This window comes from Taudactylus pleione, unplaced genomic scaffold (genome assembly GCF_031769625.1).
Source record: "Taudactylus pleione unplaced genomic scaffold, aTauple2 ptg000093l, whole genome shotgun sequence".
Taxonomy (NCBI): Eukaryota; Metazoa; Chordata; class Amphibia; order Anura; family Myobatrachidae; genus Taudactylus; species Taudactylus pleione.
Genome location: NW_028284495.1, coordinates 18,285,009 through 18,299,143, shown reverse-complemented (window position 1 = coordinate 18,299,143; position 14,135 = coordinate 18,285,009). Strand labels below are relative to the sequence as shown.

General features: G+C 42.1%; 1 protein-coding gene across 1 annotated transcript in view; it reads right to left on the bottom strand.

Annotated features, from left to right (window-relative positions):
* The window catches only part of CDH2 (cadherin 2), a 326,405-nt gene that overhangs the window by 264,861 nt on the left and 47,409 nt on the right, over nt 1–14,135 (bottom strand). Inside the window, exon 2 of the mRNA XM_088469582.1 lies at nt 8,839–8,950. Coding sequence (XP_088325708.1) covers nt 8,839–8,950 — 112 coding nt within the window. The remainder of the gene's footprint in view (nt 1–8,838; nt 8,951–14,135) is intronic.

Sequence of the window (14,135 nt, the reverse complement as noted above, 5' to 3'; positions counted from 1 at the left end):
ATTTACTAAAGTGCCGATTTTCAGACATAAAGAGGTTGTCCATGCAACCAACCAGATTCTAGCTATTTATCGTCTAGAACAGCGTTTTTCAACCACTGTGCCGTTGCACACTAGCGGCACACTAGTGTGCCGCTAGCGGTTGTCAAGTGTGCCGCGAGCGGTTGTCAAGTGTGCCGCGGTGGTCAGCTCAGCGTATTTGTAATGTAGTGTGTATAATTCCTGTGGAGGCCAATGTAGTGCGTTTTTATCCCTGTGGAGGCCAATGTAGTGTGTTTAATTCCTGAGGAGGCCAATGTATGTGTTCTTATTCCTGTGGAGGCCAATGTAGTGTGTTTTTATTCCTGTGGAGGCCAATGTAGTGCGTTTTTATCCCTGTGGAGGCCAATGTAGTGTGTTTTATTCCTGAGGAGGCCAATGTAGTGTGCTTTTATCCCTGTGGAGGCCAATGTAGTGTGTTTTATTCCTGAGGAGGCCAATGTAGTGTGTTTTATTCCTGTGGAGGCCAATGTAGTGTGTTTTATTCCTGTGGAGGCCAATGTAGTGTGTTTTATTCCTGTGGAGGCCAATGTAGTGTGTTTTTATTCCTGTGGAGGCCAATGTAGTGTGTTTTTATCCATGTGGAGGCCAATGTAGTGTGTTTTTATCCCTGTGGAGGCCAATGTAGTGTGTTTTTATCCCTGTTGAGGCCAATGTAGTGTGTTTTATTCCTGAGGAGGCCAATTTATGTGTTTTTATTTCTGTGGAGGCCAATGTAGTGTGCTTTTATTCCTGTGGAGGCCAATGTAGTGTGTTTTTATTCCTGTGGAGGCCAATGTAGTGTGTTTTATTCCTGAGGAGGCCAATGTAGTGTGTTTTTATCCCTGTGGAGGCCAATTTATGTGTTTTTAGCCTTCCTGTGGAGGCCAATGTAGTGTGTTTTTATTCCTGTGGAGGCCAATGTATGTGTTTTTATTCCTGTGGAGGTCAATGTAGTGTGTTTTTATCCCTGTGGAGGCCAATGTAGTGTGTTTTATTCCTGAGGAGGCCAATGTAGTGTGCTTTTATCCCTGTGGAGGCCAATGTAGTTGTGGAGGCCAATGTAGTGTGTTTTCATTCCTGTGGAGGCCAATGTAGTGTGTTTTTATTTCTGTGGAGGTCAATGTAGTGTTTTATTCCTGAGGAGGCCAATGTAGTGTGTTTTTATTCCTGTGGAGGCCAATGTAGTGTGTTTTATTCCTGTGGAGGCCAATATGTGTGTATATTTTTATATATGAGAGCTAATGTTTATGTTTTTTCATTGGTCACGCACACCACATAGCCAGATAGTGTGCCTTGGCAATTTTAAAATCTTGTGTGGTGTGCCTAGAGTTGAAAAGGTTGAAAATCACTGGTCTAGAAGGTGCTAGATAAATGTTAAGTAGAAACTGACTGGTTGCTATGGGCAACATCTCCACTTCTAAAAGTGAATAGATGCTCACTATGTTCACCGGCGTTGATCGCTGAACCATGATTCCCCCCCCCCCTCTCGGGACATTGCGGCCCACGGTTGGGGACGGCACCCGGCAGGTTTGGCTGGAAGGGCGCCGCCATAAGGGGGTGGGAGTGATAGAGCCAAAATCACTCCAGGGCTTGCAGCAGCGAGACCCTACCACAGGGTCTAGTCGCAAGCCCGATGGTCGCAATGGTCTTGACCATCGTGACCATCATCATGGACGCTCGCATAAGCTGTGGGTGGTAAACCACAGCTATGCGAGCGTCCAAGAGGCCGCTCCAAGTTTAGGTAGGAGGGCCCTGATTCAGAGCGAGCGCTCTGGTCAGAGCGTCCGGTTCTGAATCAGGCCCATAGTGTAAATACCAGGAGTTTTGCCGGTGCATGCGCACCAACCTGGGTCTAGACTATGTGTAAAAGAAGCCGACCTGGATCGGAGTCCCAGGTCCACAGCCCTACTCCTTACCAAAGTTGGGCTGAGAGACCCGGGAATGTGCCGGATTGATAGACCCGACAATTTCACGTCGCATGTGTGAAAGGGGCAATACACAGCTACACTAGGAAATGTCCTCAAAGGTGTTAAAATTAATAGTGCTGGGAGAGAAAGAACTTTTTGATAAATAGAAGCAAATCTTTCTGTGCAGATACAGTATAAAATGTCTGTATGTTTGCATAAAGTATGTTTTGCCTGCATAAAACGTGAACTGTTCTTTCTGTATTTAAATTCAGTTGCTGATGGCAATTCTATTTTAAAAATGAATTAATTACAGTACTTGGTTATCTGCTGCTCCGTGCTGTTTCCAAGCACCAATGAAGATTACTGACAATTCCAAGAAGCAGTCTGGGATTAAAGTCATTCTGTATTTTCTACAAATTAGCTAAATATTTGTGCTACGCACCTCCCTCTCCATTATGATTTTGATGGTAGTAGTATCAAGATACTGTCTGATTAATAAAACTGATTCACAATTGGAGAATACATGTAATAAAGTATTAGGAATATGCTTTTAAAAACATCGACATCATTAAACTGTAGTACTGCATGTGTGACTGTGTAAAGAGCGTGCACCAACCCCCCCCCCCTTCAAAACACACACCTTCCAATTTCAGAGATATAGGGCAAAGCACAGGATTTTAAGTCTGTCTGTTTCTAAGTGCGTTGATAAGTTCCTTGTGAGTTTTCCATTAACATTGGCTCTGACAATAAAATAGCTATCTCTACTCCGTGTAATTTCTGTACACTTTTTGATAAGCCCTTGTAAATATTATCAGGTACCAAACAGGGGTGGTTCCTCCTTCAGTGACCCCTATTATTTATATCTAGGGGCACTTAGAGTAGGAGAGGGTGTTTGATCATGGACCACCCCTCTTTTCATGCACTTAGAAATTATGTCATGACCAGCCAGAGTCGGCCCTGTGCATATGGCGCCATTACTCCAGGGGAGCGCCCAGCAGGCACGTTGTTCAAGGGGCACCAGCTAAACTCTTGCCTAAGGCAGCAACTGGTCAGGTATGGCTTTGTGATCCCAATGTCATGGAGGAACTTGAGTACTCAAAGTGGACCTGTACATAATATGGCAGTATGACATACTATTAACACAACTACTACTGCTTCAATTGTGATACTAAAAACATCTATTGACTTAAATTATACCATACTACCACTTCTACCTTTCCACCTTCATCGCTTCCATTTGCTACATTTGGGGGGTACATTTGTTGTTTAAGTGAAAGTTAAGTTTGTATGACAATCTACCTCTATGTTACTGGCTCATTACTGGTCCATATCACAAAGCAATGCACTTGCATACTATTGCCTAATTAAAAAAAAATTGCTAACGGACAAAAAGAACTGCACTCTACCTACTAATGTCAACAAAGTGAAAATGACGTTAGAATTGACTGTTGCATTAGGTTACAATTAGCTATACTTAATTCCTTAAAAACCTGACAGATTCCGGCTAATTTTAAATTCAATTCTTTTCCTAAACACATCACCTTTTATAAATTTATGCATTAGACGATTAAAGCAGTAGAGGAACTGAGTACCTTAATTCAAAAAACATCTCCGTTCATCATTTCCTCTTGCATTTAAGTTTCAATTACAGTTGAAAAATGCAAAATGCTATGTGAAAATATCATTACTGTGAGCTATAGCTACACACAGTCAAGGTAAATCAAGTCTATAGCTTTTTGTTTCAAGAATCCATTCCTCTGGCACCTTCTCAATCCATCTAGCAAGATTTATATGCAAGATAGGAAACTAAAGGAAGAGAGATTGGTCCTTATAATCTACTTCAAAGCACTGGAAACTGAACCTTTTTATCAGCTCAACTACATCTAAATTAACTAAGCAGCAACAATCTCACAGACAAAATAACCATAATGTGTTTGCATAATACAAAGAGGGAGTAAAACCTACACAGAACAAAAAAGTATGATACTTTACAAATGAACTGATCAAACCCAAAATTAGATAGAAAGAGCTTTCTATGTAGTCAAATATAGACAGTACAGCGGTTTTTAGAAAATATAGCTTTAAATACATTGTGACTTGGACATATTATCCATCAATTCACTAGGAGCTTTTTGCATGATGTCTCAGAAATTTCACTAGTTTTTACTGAATCGATCTGTCGGATTAACCACAAAATGGCTGCCTCCACTATTTGTAAGCAAAGCGACAGATTGTGATGTACATTTTTTATTGAACACTTAGGGGCTTATGCAGAGTGAGTAATACACAGCGTTCCTTGTGCGAATTCACACTACGCTTACTCAGAAAGCAAACACGCACATATGGGGCTATGCACACCCGCAGCACTATGTATCAAGCTTTACACAAAATGGGAGTGGGAAGGGACGTTCTCATTTGGCAAAGTTCTGTAATACTATGTGGCCCATGCAAACCAACATGTATATTACAGTTTATTAATTTCAATACACCACACAAATTGTCAATATTTTCGGAAAGTAATGAACAAAAGAAGCTAGTTTGTGATGAATATATATTTATTTTGGCAAATAAACATGTTTTGTACTCATACACATTGTTCTCAAATAAATCGATTTTTGATTTCCTTAAAATTTTCTCTCAAAGTATCCACCCTTAGTGGTGATCTCAGCAGTGCAAATGCAAAGTGTCGGTCAACTTGTCTGAAGTTTCAGGTCCGATTGCAGCCCGCTTGTCTTGTAGCAACTCTCAAAGGTGATTTTTGCTTGTTACTTGCACATCTGGAACACACCTGTCCAGATGATCCCAAAGGAATTCAATTGGATAGCAATCAGGACTCTGAGGTGGCTAAACTATGCTCTTCAGCACCTGTTGTCGTTGTTTTGACTGAACAAACTTTTTGCAAAGACTGGAGGCATGTTTTGGGACATTATCTTACTTCAGTGTGAAACCACAACCAATAAAACGGGTGCTAGAAGGAATGGTATGGTGCACACGAAAGTTGTGGCAGTGTTTGGAGTTCATGATTCCTTCAATATTTAAGAAGTCACCAACTGTATCTCTTGAGGGTGCACTGCACGCCACCAAGAGAAACCTTCTTGAGACGATCAATTGCACGCAAAATATGCTATGAATTTCTCAAAATGACTATGGCAGATGGCTTTTCTATTGATAACTTCTTCCTGGGAGCCATTTAGAAATCCACTTTACACGTTTTCACAAGTGTTCACAGTATCACAAGACAGGGCGAACACCGGAATTCTTCCACTGCATATATGTTGATGAATCGGTTTCAAAACAGCATTGGCATGTATCTGATATCACTACGAGCACCTTGTGACCTTGGGGCGTAATTTGTATCTTTTCAGGGATCAGACATTATCTGGTTGTTAGCATAGCTCCCAACTGCTATACCTCATGAAGAGGGACCTTTGCGCATGGTGGCATGGCCTTCAAGTTAAGAGCGTGGCCTCGTGGTTAGGGGGCATGGATTTGTGGAGAATGCCTCATCCGTGCGTCACAGTGGGTGGCCTCATTTCTGTATAAAACATACCTATAACGTTCATCCTTTACAGACAAATCTATGAATCTGGGGGTGTATTGAAATTAATGAACTGTAGTGTATGTGCATAGACACAAATTAAGAGGCTTAGTTTTTGCTTTTCCCTACTATAAGGCCGGTGTATGCTTGTGGCTTTGTATATGCACAGAAATACACTATTTTTCCATGTAATACATTTTAAGCTCACTATGCAACCTTCATGTTTAAGCTAATTTCTTGAACTTTGACTGCTACATTCTCAATTTAAAGTAAATAATATGAAAATCAAAATTCTGTTTACTTATTTTTTTATTATTGTTTGGAAAAATAGAAAAAAGTCATGTAAGTGAGGTTGCACTTTAGGGTTGCTACAGTGGTTCCTACGGTTACATAAATTGCTGTAAGTCAGATGGTGCTCATCTGTCACAGATGTGCACAATGTTACATGAAAGCTACACAGTTTAAGGAGGCAGTGAAATGGTATTGCATACAATTTGTTTGGACATATTAAATATATTTTGGACATATAATAACAGGTAATGCAGAGATGCAAGTACAGGAATACTATTTGAATTCCTAGTTAAAGTTGCTTACTTAGAATATCATTATCTATTTTAACACTTCATTAAGAGCTCAGCCATACACAAGCAGTTTCTCATGCTGTGTTCTAAACAGAATGCAACTTGAGAAAACCGCCAAAGATATAGCCCAGCATAGAGAGCCATTGATCTCCATGCTGGACAGCAGTGATATACATGGCTCAGTGGCCACTGCAGGAAAATGATGTCAGCATTATTTTCTCATAGTCTCCTCTGAGCTGCATAAATTACTGCTGTCCCTGTGGATCAATGGATCTCTATGCTACGTTATTTATCTGTCAGTTTTCTCAACTTCCATTCTATTTGGTCTGTTTGGAACACAGCTTGAGAAACCATTCCTATATTTTACTCATTATTAATGTTGCAGCCTTGATTCCTGATTTAGCAGAATATATCAGTGCTTTACTAATGAAAGAATTTCAAAATGTATCATTGAAAACGATAATGTACATGTTTACTTTTCATTCTATGGGACAGATTCAATTAGCTTCCTGCAGCTTTGCAAGTTACATCTTGGAAGGCTGATTCTACTTGCAGCCAATGGAGGGCCGAGAAAAAATCAGCCTACCGTAACTGGCTGATAAATGCGAAACGCATTTTTAGCCTTCATTCGTGACTTAGCAGAACATATCAGTGCTTTATAAATGAAAGAATTTCAAAATTTTTCATTGACAACAATAGTGTAAATTACATGTCTACTTTGCATTCTATGGGGCCGTTTCAATTAGCTTCCAGTGGCTTCGCAAGTTACATCTTGGAAGGCTGATTCTACTTGCAGCCCTCAATGGAGGTGCGAGAAGAATCAGCCTATCGTAACTGGCTGATAAATGCAAAATGCGTACAGTCCAGAATCAGGCCCTATATAACTCCCAATGGCATATTTTGTATCAGCTATACTGTATATATTGTGAATAATTGTAAATTTTATTTTATACAATATTGATGAGAGGATAAACAGCGCACCTGATGTATTTGTTATTGTTATTTCTATTGTTAGGTCCTCACTAGCAGACGACCACCGGTTTGGTGCAGCTTAACATACATATATATATATATATATATATATATATATATATGATACAAAATGAACTCTTATATCGCGCGTACACTGGTTCAGCTGCACCAATTAGGTGGACCTCTGCTAGTAGAGGACCTAAAAATAGAAATGGAAGAGAAGGGGTACCTTTGGTGCGCTACAATTTGAGTATTAATTGAACAGAAGAAATTTCCACCACTTAGGGGGATTTATTGCAATATTAGCTGTTGGTCAAACACAACCCTCTAGTTAGTCTTCAAATCACCATAAGTTTATGTTTTGGATATTGTTCATAAAATAAAAGCCCTATGGTAGCCCATAATTCTTATACCTGAATATTTTATTCTTGGTATATCAACAGAGGTAAAAATATAAACAATTTACAATACAAATAAATACATAAATCGCATAAAACAACTTTTAGTAAACCTGCCCCAGTACAGAAGGATAGATGTTGTTATCTGCCACCTACACCTTTACAGGTGTGAGCTCTTAGGTGGACTTCTTATGTGGTAGGTGCAGGTTTTTCAAAGCGATGACCCTATGCGTTTCATCCACCTACGGGACTTCATCAGGGGTAAACACAAAACTGGAACTGGTCTGAACAAACACTTGATGATATGGAACTGGTTAGAACACTCAGTAGTATAAGCTTATTTTCTGTCCCTTGATAGGGAGAAATTCCTAGAAAGGCTTTTAAAAGCCAAGTAGTTCTTATAAAGATTTTACTGGAACGATTAGATGGATGTTTCTCAACCAATAAATGTAACCAGATTCCTTAACAGCAATTTAAATATGAAGATGCATCATATACTCCCAGTGTGTAAAAATGATGAGACCCAGTGCCAAGCAAATGGTAAAACTCAATTCAGTCCAATGAAGTGTATGTGTCCCTCTGTTAGCAGTCTACAGTTATTGGTTGAGAAACATCCATCTAATCGTTCCAGTAAAATCGTGACCAACAGCTAATATTGCAATAAATCCCCCTAAGTGGTCGAAATTTCTTCTGTTCAATTAATACTCAAAGTTGTAGCGCACCAAAGGTACCCCTTCTCTTCCATATATATAGCTACAATGGGTTCAAAATGGCGCTTTGATAAACATCAGGTGGTGACTATCCTTGAATGTAATACATACTTAAACTCTTTATTGATATACCATTAAGTTATACCCAGTTTGATACAATGTGATACATAAAAATATTACAAATGTATTAATATGTTTTCAACAATACAGATCACAGTCATTGTTACATGTGCACCATTTAGCTGGAGATCTGATACCCCTGTGACTGCTTGATGGAATGATGCTTCTCTTTGTACTGTCCCACAAAGAACGCAAGCTCATACCAATTATGGCTTTACAGTATTGTGGACACAGATTTCTTACACGCCGACGCGTTTAATCTTTGTTGACTTCATCAGGGGTATTGCAATAATGGAGAAGGTGACACAACTTCCAATTCAAATAAAAAACGAAATAACAATCTGGGCGATGGTAAATCACTTGTGATAAAGTGTGAAAATTATTTCTAGCTCTTTTTAACAGTGTCAATAAGTACATCATATGATACACTATGTTTATGGGTATTGTGTATATTCCATGTCCTTGGGTCAAAAGCCAACAGGTATATATATTAGAAGGGTTGAAACATTTTGCCAGTCAAGAGAAACAAAACATGTAAAATCACTTGTCAGTTTTCATGGATTTAGACCTATATGATATAAAATTCGACCTTACCATTTAAGAGAGGCTGCCCTTCATGTACGCTCCTGTACATACTAGCGTGATAAACATCCTCAAGAAATCCTGTCTTGCATAATCTGGATCCCCCGAGTGCTTCAGCTGGTCCCTGAAATGTAACAGAATATATCTGTTATACACACAAGCACCATTAACAACAGACGTTTCGCTTGACATAAAATGTCTATCACTCCATCTCTGTACAAACAACTTGTTTTGATTCTAAAAGGTTTACAATTAGAAATGTGGGGGCAATGGGTTAAACTTTTTTGATAACTGGAATGGAAGAAACAAGTCCCACTTGTCTGGTAAGATCTAAACACTAAACAACCTTGTTGCTTTTAACAATTGAACTTAGCAGTCATTGAGCCTTAAGTGGAATCATAAGGGAGGACAAAAATATACTTCCAGAGATATAGCTGACAGAAACCGTCTCACTTATTTTCAGACAAGGCTACTCTAAGTGTCGGACACCAGCCAGTGAATCTTGACAAACATTTAACTTAAAAACGTTCTTTAAAAAGGTAATCAACAAGAGGACAAAAGGAAACTTGATAATTGTCGAGTGCATTACAGCAGTAGAACTAGATTAAGTCAACATAATGTTGTAGGGAGCCATAACAAAAACATCACATGGTCACCGCTTTATCTCATTTCAATTAAATTTTCAAGGTGAAATAGTAATTTAACGCTTTCGAGGGCAGCTCTTGCAATGTTTCTCTTACATGGTGAAAATGGGTAATTTAGATGCCTTTGTATCGTCAATAAGCAGAAATCTCAGCCATGGCCATTATCACCATTCATACCTTTATAAGGAAATACACTGAAAAGAAGCTTGGCCTTGGAATAGGGGTTGTGAATACAGCTAAGGAAAGAAAAAGCTTTTAATGGTTACTTTGTCACTGAATTAACAATAAAGCACAAAAAGGTCGAATATGTAACAAAATGAACCTATAATCTATAGAAGCATTGCAACAGGCTTTGTGAATACAAAATATATTTCAGCAGATGACACTCGTATAACAAGAAAGTGGCGATTTTAGGTACATAGAAAAAAAATCATAACTTCCTTGCTTATTGATGCTATGGGTGACTATTTAAAGAATTTCATGAATTTATCAGACATGAGACTGTGAACTGACAGCATTGCTTTCCCCATGGTCCTGCCTGCTCTTTCTCACTAGAGGAATGCAGGTAATACAGCTGAGACTCTCCAGTGACTCCAGACCAGACAGGAAACTCACAAGGATAACACTGTTTTGACAATGACTATAATCACTGCACACTGTCAGTTATTTCACTATGACAAACAAAGAACTGGATATTGCCTAAACAACCTAAAGAAAAACTTCCTATGAGCTTCCTGTATACATCCAGCGTTTTATGTATTCAATACCTCATCGTGCCAATGCGATGGGCTGTTACAATTCTCATTTTTGATTGCTCTGACTTGAGGTAAAGATTACAAATGATCCTTTACAATGATTGTTCTGTGTTAGCGTGGAAGCTAATACTAATAGAGGTGACAAAGGGTGGCGTTTATAAAAGAAGAAATATATAGACTTGCAAATGATGTTTCCTGTGTAATGTCACACACTAAAAAATGTCCCAGTTTTAAAGTGCACGATGATTAGAGAGACAAGATGGCCTCAATGCGGACAATGCTATAAAGCTTTCATTATCTGCACAATCACAAAGAACAAGGAGGAAATGACACTGAACAGCAAAGACATGAATCATTCTGCCATAGGGGTATATTTACTAAAGTGCAGGTTTTTAGAAGTGGAGATGTTGCCCATAGCAACCAATCAGATTCTAGCTATTATCTTCTAGAAGGAATGGGATTGAAATGCCGAAGGGACATAATCCCGACAGCGGCACATAAGTAACCTAACCCTTCCCACTCCCCCCCTAACCCTCCCTTAGAGGTGCCTAACCCTAACCTCCCCCCTAGTGCCTAACCCTAACCTCCCCCCGGGGGGACCTTAATCCAACCCCCCTCCCCACACCCTATGCCTAACCCTACGTTTCCCCGGGGGGCCCTAAACCTAACCCTCCCCACCCCACGGCTAAGAGGACGGGTGCCCCGTACTTACCTCGTTTGGGCCTGCATTGGGATTACGATAGGGGTCGGTATCTAGACGCCTATCATGAATCCCTAGCAGGCATTCTGCTGTCGGGATTGTGATTGGCAACCTTATGCTAGTTGACCATTTGTCCCTGTCGAACTTTTGACCATGTCGATTAATTGACAGTCAATCTACAGAGGACTCCTTGATTATCTCAAAACGCCATGCAAAGTGATATGTTTGGCGTGAGTGAGCAGCAGGTCCCATGTAACTCTGTTAGCGTCGGGCGTCTTTTTTTCCAAAAATGCAGTGATGCGACTAGGACGCACCAGGAGATTCTGCTAATTAACTTGATATGTGACACTTGTATATATCTGTTGCGAGTAAGGGCAGTATTCAATTAGTTTTGCACACGCAGAAAGGTTTCGCCTACCCGACTTTTCGCCGGCATCGCGTGTTTTGGACGCGGGAACTTATCGTGCACGTCCCCGCCTTCCGCCGTAAATCAATTCCAAAACAGGCGAAATCGGCAAGCGGCGAATGCAGAACAGGCAGATTTGTCAGAGGAACGATTTGAACGATTTTACCAAAGTTTTGAACGATTTGAACGATTTTTGACTGCATTAAAAAGAATGGAATCGTCCAAGTCTGACTGCAAACACATCAGATGTCAGATATCGTTATCTGACAAACGGGAACGCGCATCGTTCATCGTCCATCGTTCAGGCACGTCAGATATGTCAGATTTTCCTTCAGATATGAACGACTGAACGATTTTTAAATCGTTATCGTTCAGATCTGAAGGAAAAATCTGACCGTGTGTATGCACCATAATGTCTCTAAAGCAGGGCTCGATAAAACCCGGGGGCCAGGTCACCATGGAGACCAGATTTTGTTGCCTGGCGACCAGATTTTCAGCAACCCCTGGGCCCTGTAGTGCAGTTCGCGAGCACGATCTACACTACAGAGTAACAAACACACAGTCGCCAGCGACGGCTGTATGTTTGTTATAGCAGCCGATGAGAGTCTGTCAGACTTTCATTGGCTGCTGTGTCGTCCACGTAGTGAGCCAGCTACCACGCAGCAGGTTGGGAGAGACGTCATGACGTCTCTCCCATAGTGCAGACCGGCCAGTAGGAGCGGACAGCGGTAGTCGGCGGCAGGAGCATGGATCAGGTAAGTTGCATTTTCTTTTTTTTTAAGGGGCACTGGATAGGGGGGGTGGCCGCTATTGGGGACACTCTGGGGGCACTGCATAGTTTGGGTGGCCGCTACTGTGGGGGCACTGCATAGGTGGGGGTGGCCACTACTGGGGACACTGTATGGGGGGCCACTACTGGGGCACTGTACAGGGGGGAGCCGCTACTAGGGGCAATGCATAGTGGGGACTACTACTGGGGTCACTGCATAAGGGGGACTACTATTGGGGGTACTGTATAGGGGGGACTACTACTGGGGGCAATGCATAGGGGGACCACTTCTTGGGGCACTGATTAAAGGGGCACTACATAGGGGGACCACTACTGGGGGCACTATATATGAAGACCACTACTGGGGGCACTGCACAGGGGGGTGGCTGCTACTGGGGGCACTGCATAGGGGGGATGGCCACTACTAGGGGCACTGCATAGGGGGGTGGGCGCTACTGGGGCACTGCATAGGGGGGATGGCCGCTACTGGGGGCACTGCATGGGGGGGTGGCCGCTACTGCGGGCACTGTATGGGGGGGGGCTGCTACTGGGGCACCGTATAAGGGGGGGGTGTTACTAGGGCACTGTATAGGGGGGCGCTACTAAGGGCAATGCATAGTGGGGACTACTACTTGGGGCACTGCATAGGGGGACTACTACTGGGGGAACTGCAGAGGGGGGACTACTGCTGGCAGCACTGCAGAGGGGGGAACTACTACTGGGGCACTGCATAGGGGGGATTACTACTGGGGGCAACGCATAGGGGTGCCCAAAGCATATTCTTGCATCTGGGCCCCCCACTCTCTAGTTCGGCCACTGCTGGCGGTGGCTTTGCTTGCCCAGGGTTTTTTGGCTGCGGAGGGGTGGTCTTTCTGGGGGTTGGTTGCCTGGAGAGGCGGGTTAGCTGCTCAATAATGTGGCTGTGGGAGGGTGGTTTACCTGGGGTACCCCGTTAGTGGTGTGGCCATGGGGGTTGGTTGCCTGGGGCGTAGGTGCTCAGTAATGCTGCCCCGGAGGAAGGGGGGGTCTGGCTCCTACACTTTCATCCTGGCTCATAGGTTTTAGAAAAATTTGTCAAGCCCTGCTCTAAAGTGAAGTTTAAGAAAAGTGAAATTCCTCCGTCATACAAGCACCTGCAATCCCAAAAACACTTGGCCCCTTCTTAGAGCACCCCCAGAAGCTTATTTCGCTAGTTTTTGAAGTTGTCCCTCCACTTTTGTCATTTTCGCCCCCAATTTCAAAGGCATTTTTTGGGGGGATCCTGGAATTTTTTAATTCTATTTTTGGATTGACTTGTCCTTTGTGGAGTGTACCAAGGGTTTTGAGTGGTTTCCCAACATCTGCACCCCAAAATATAGATTTTACACTTTTTTTCACCTGCTATTCTATGTAGAAAAAGTATCGCCATTTCAGTGCCTTCACTTTCCGCATAGGCAAAAACGGACTGGAATTGAATACGGAGTAAAATAAAAAAGGCGAAATTATCACAAAAAACCACGTGAAAACAGCTTTTCGCTTCTACTTGAATACGGCCCAAAGACTGTACACAGGACTAGGAGTGAAAAAAAGCTGTGGCCGCTGTAAGGTAGCACTTCGCAGGTTGAAGTGTCACAGTCTAATGGTGCATCCTAGTCAAATCGCATTGCAACTTAAGCTGGGTACATACCACGCGATCCATTGCACGATATATAATTCTGACGCAGATCAGAACAATATATCAAGTGGATAGCATAGTGTGTACGCCGGATCACACTTGCCCATGGGTCGTTATTCGCATAGTCCCATCTGTTGTGCAGCACAGCAGACGGGACAATGCGATGAACATTTCCATGCTGCTAAATGCAGCATGGAACTACACATCGCGCTGCCGTCCACTGCATCGTGCAGTGTGAACGGGCGGCGCCGTCGCATCATGCCATCGCTGGGTAAACACACCATATAGTGTACCCAGCATTAGATGACAGATGAAGATGAAAAAATACGCAGAGTCTCACAGGACCAGGCGCGCAAGAGGGAGTGGTCTGACGTGACTGCA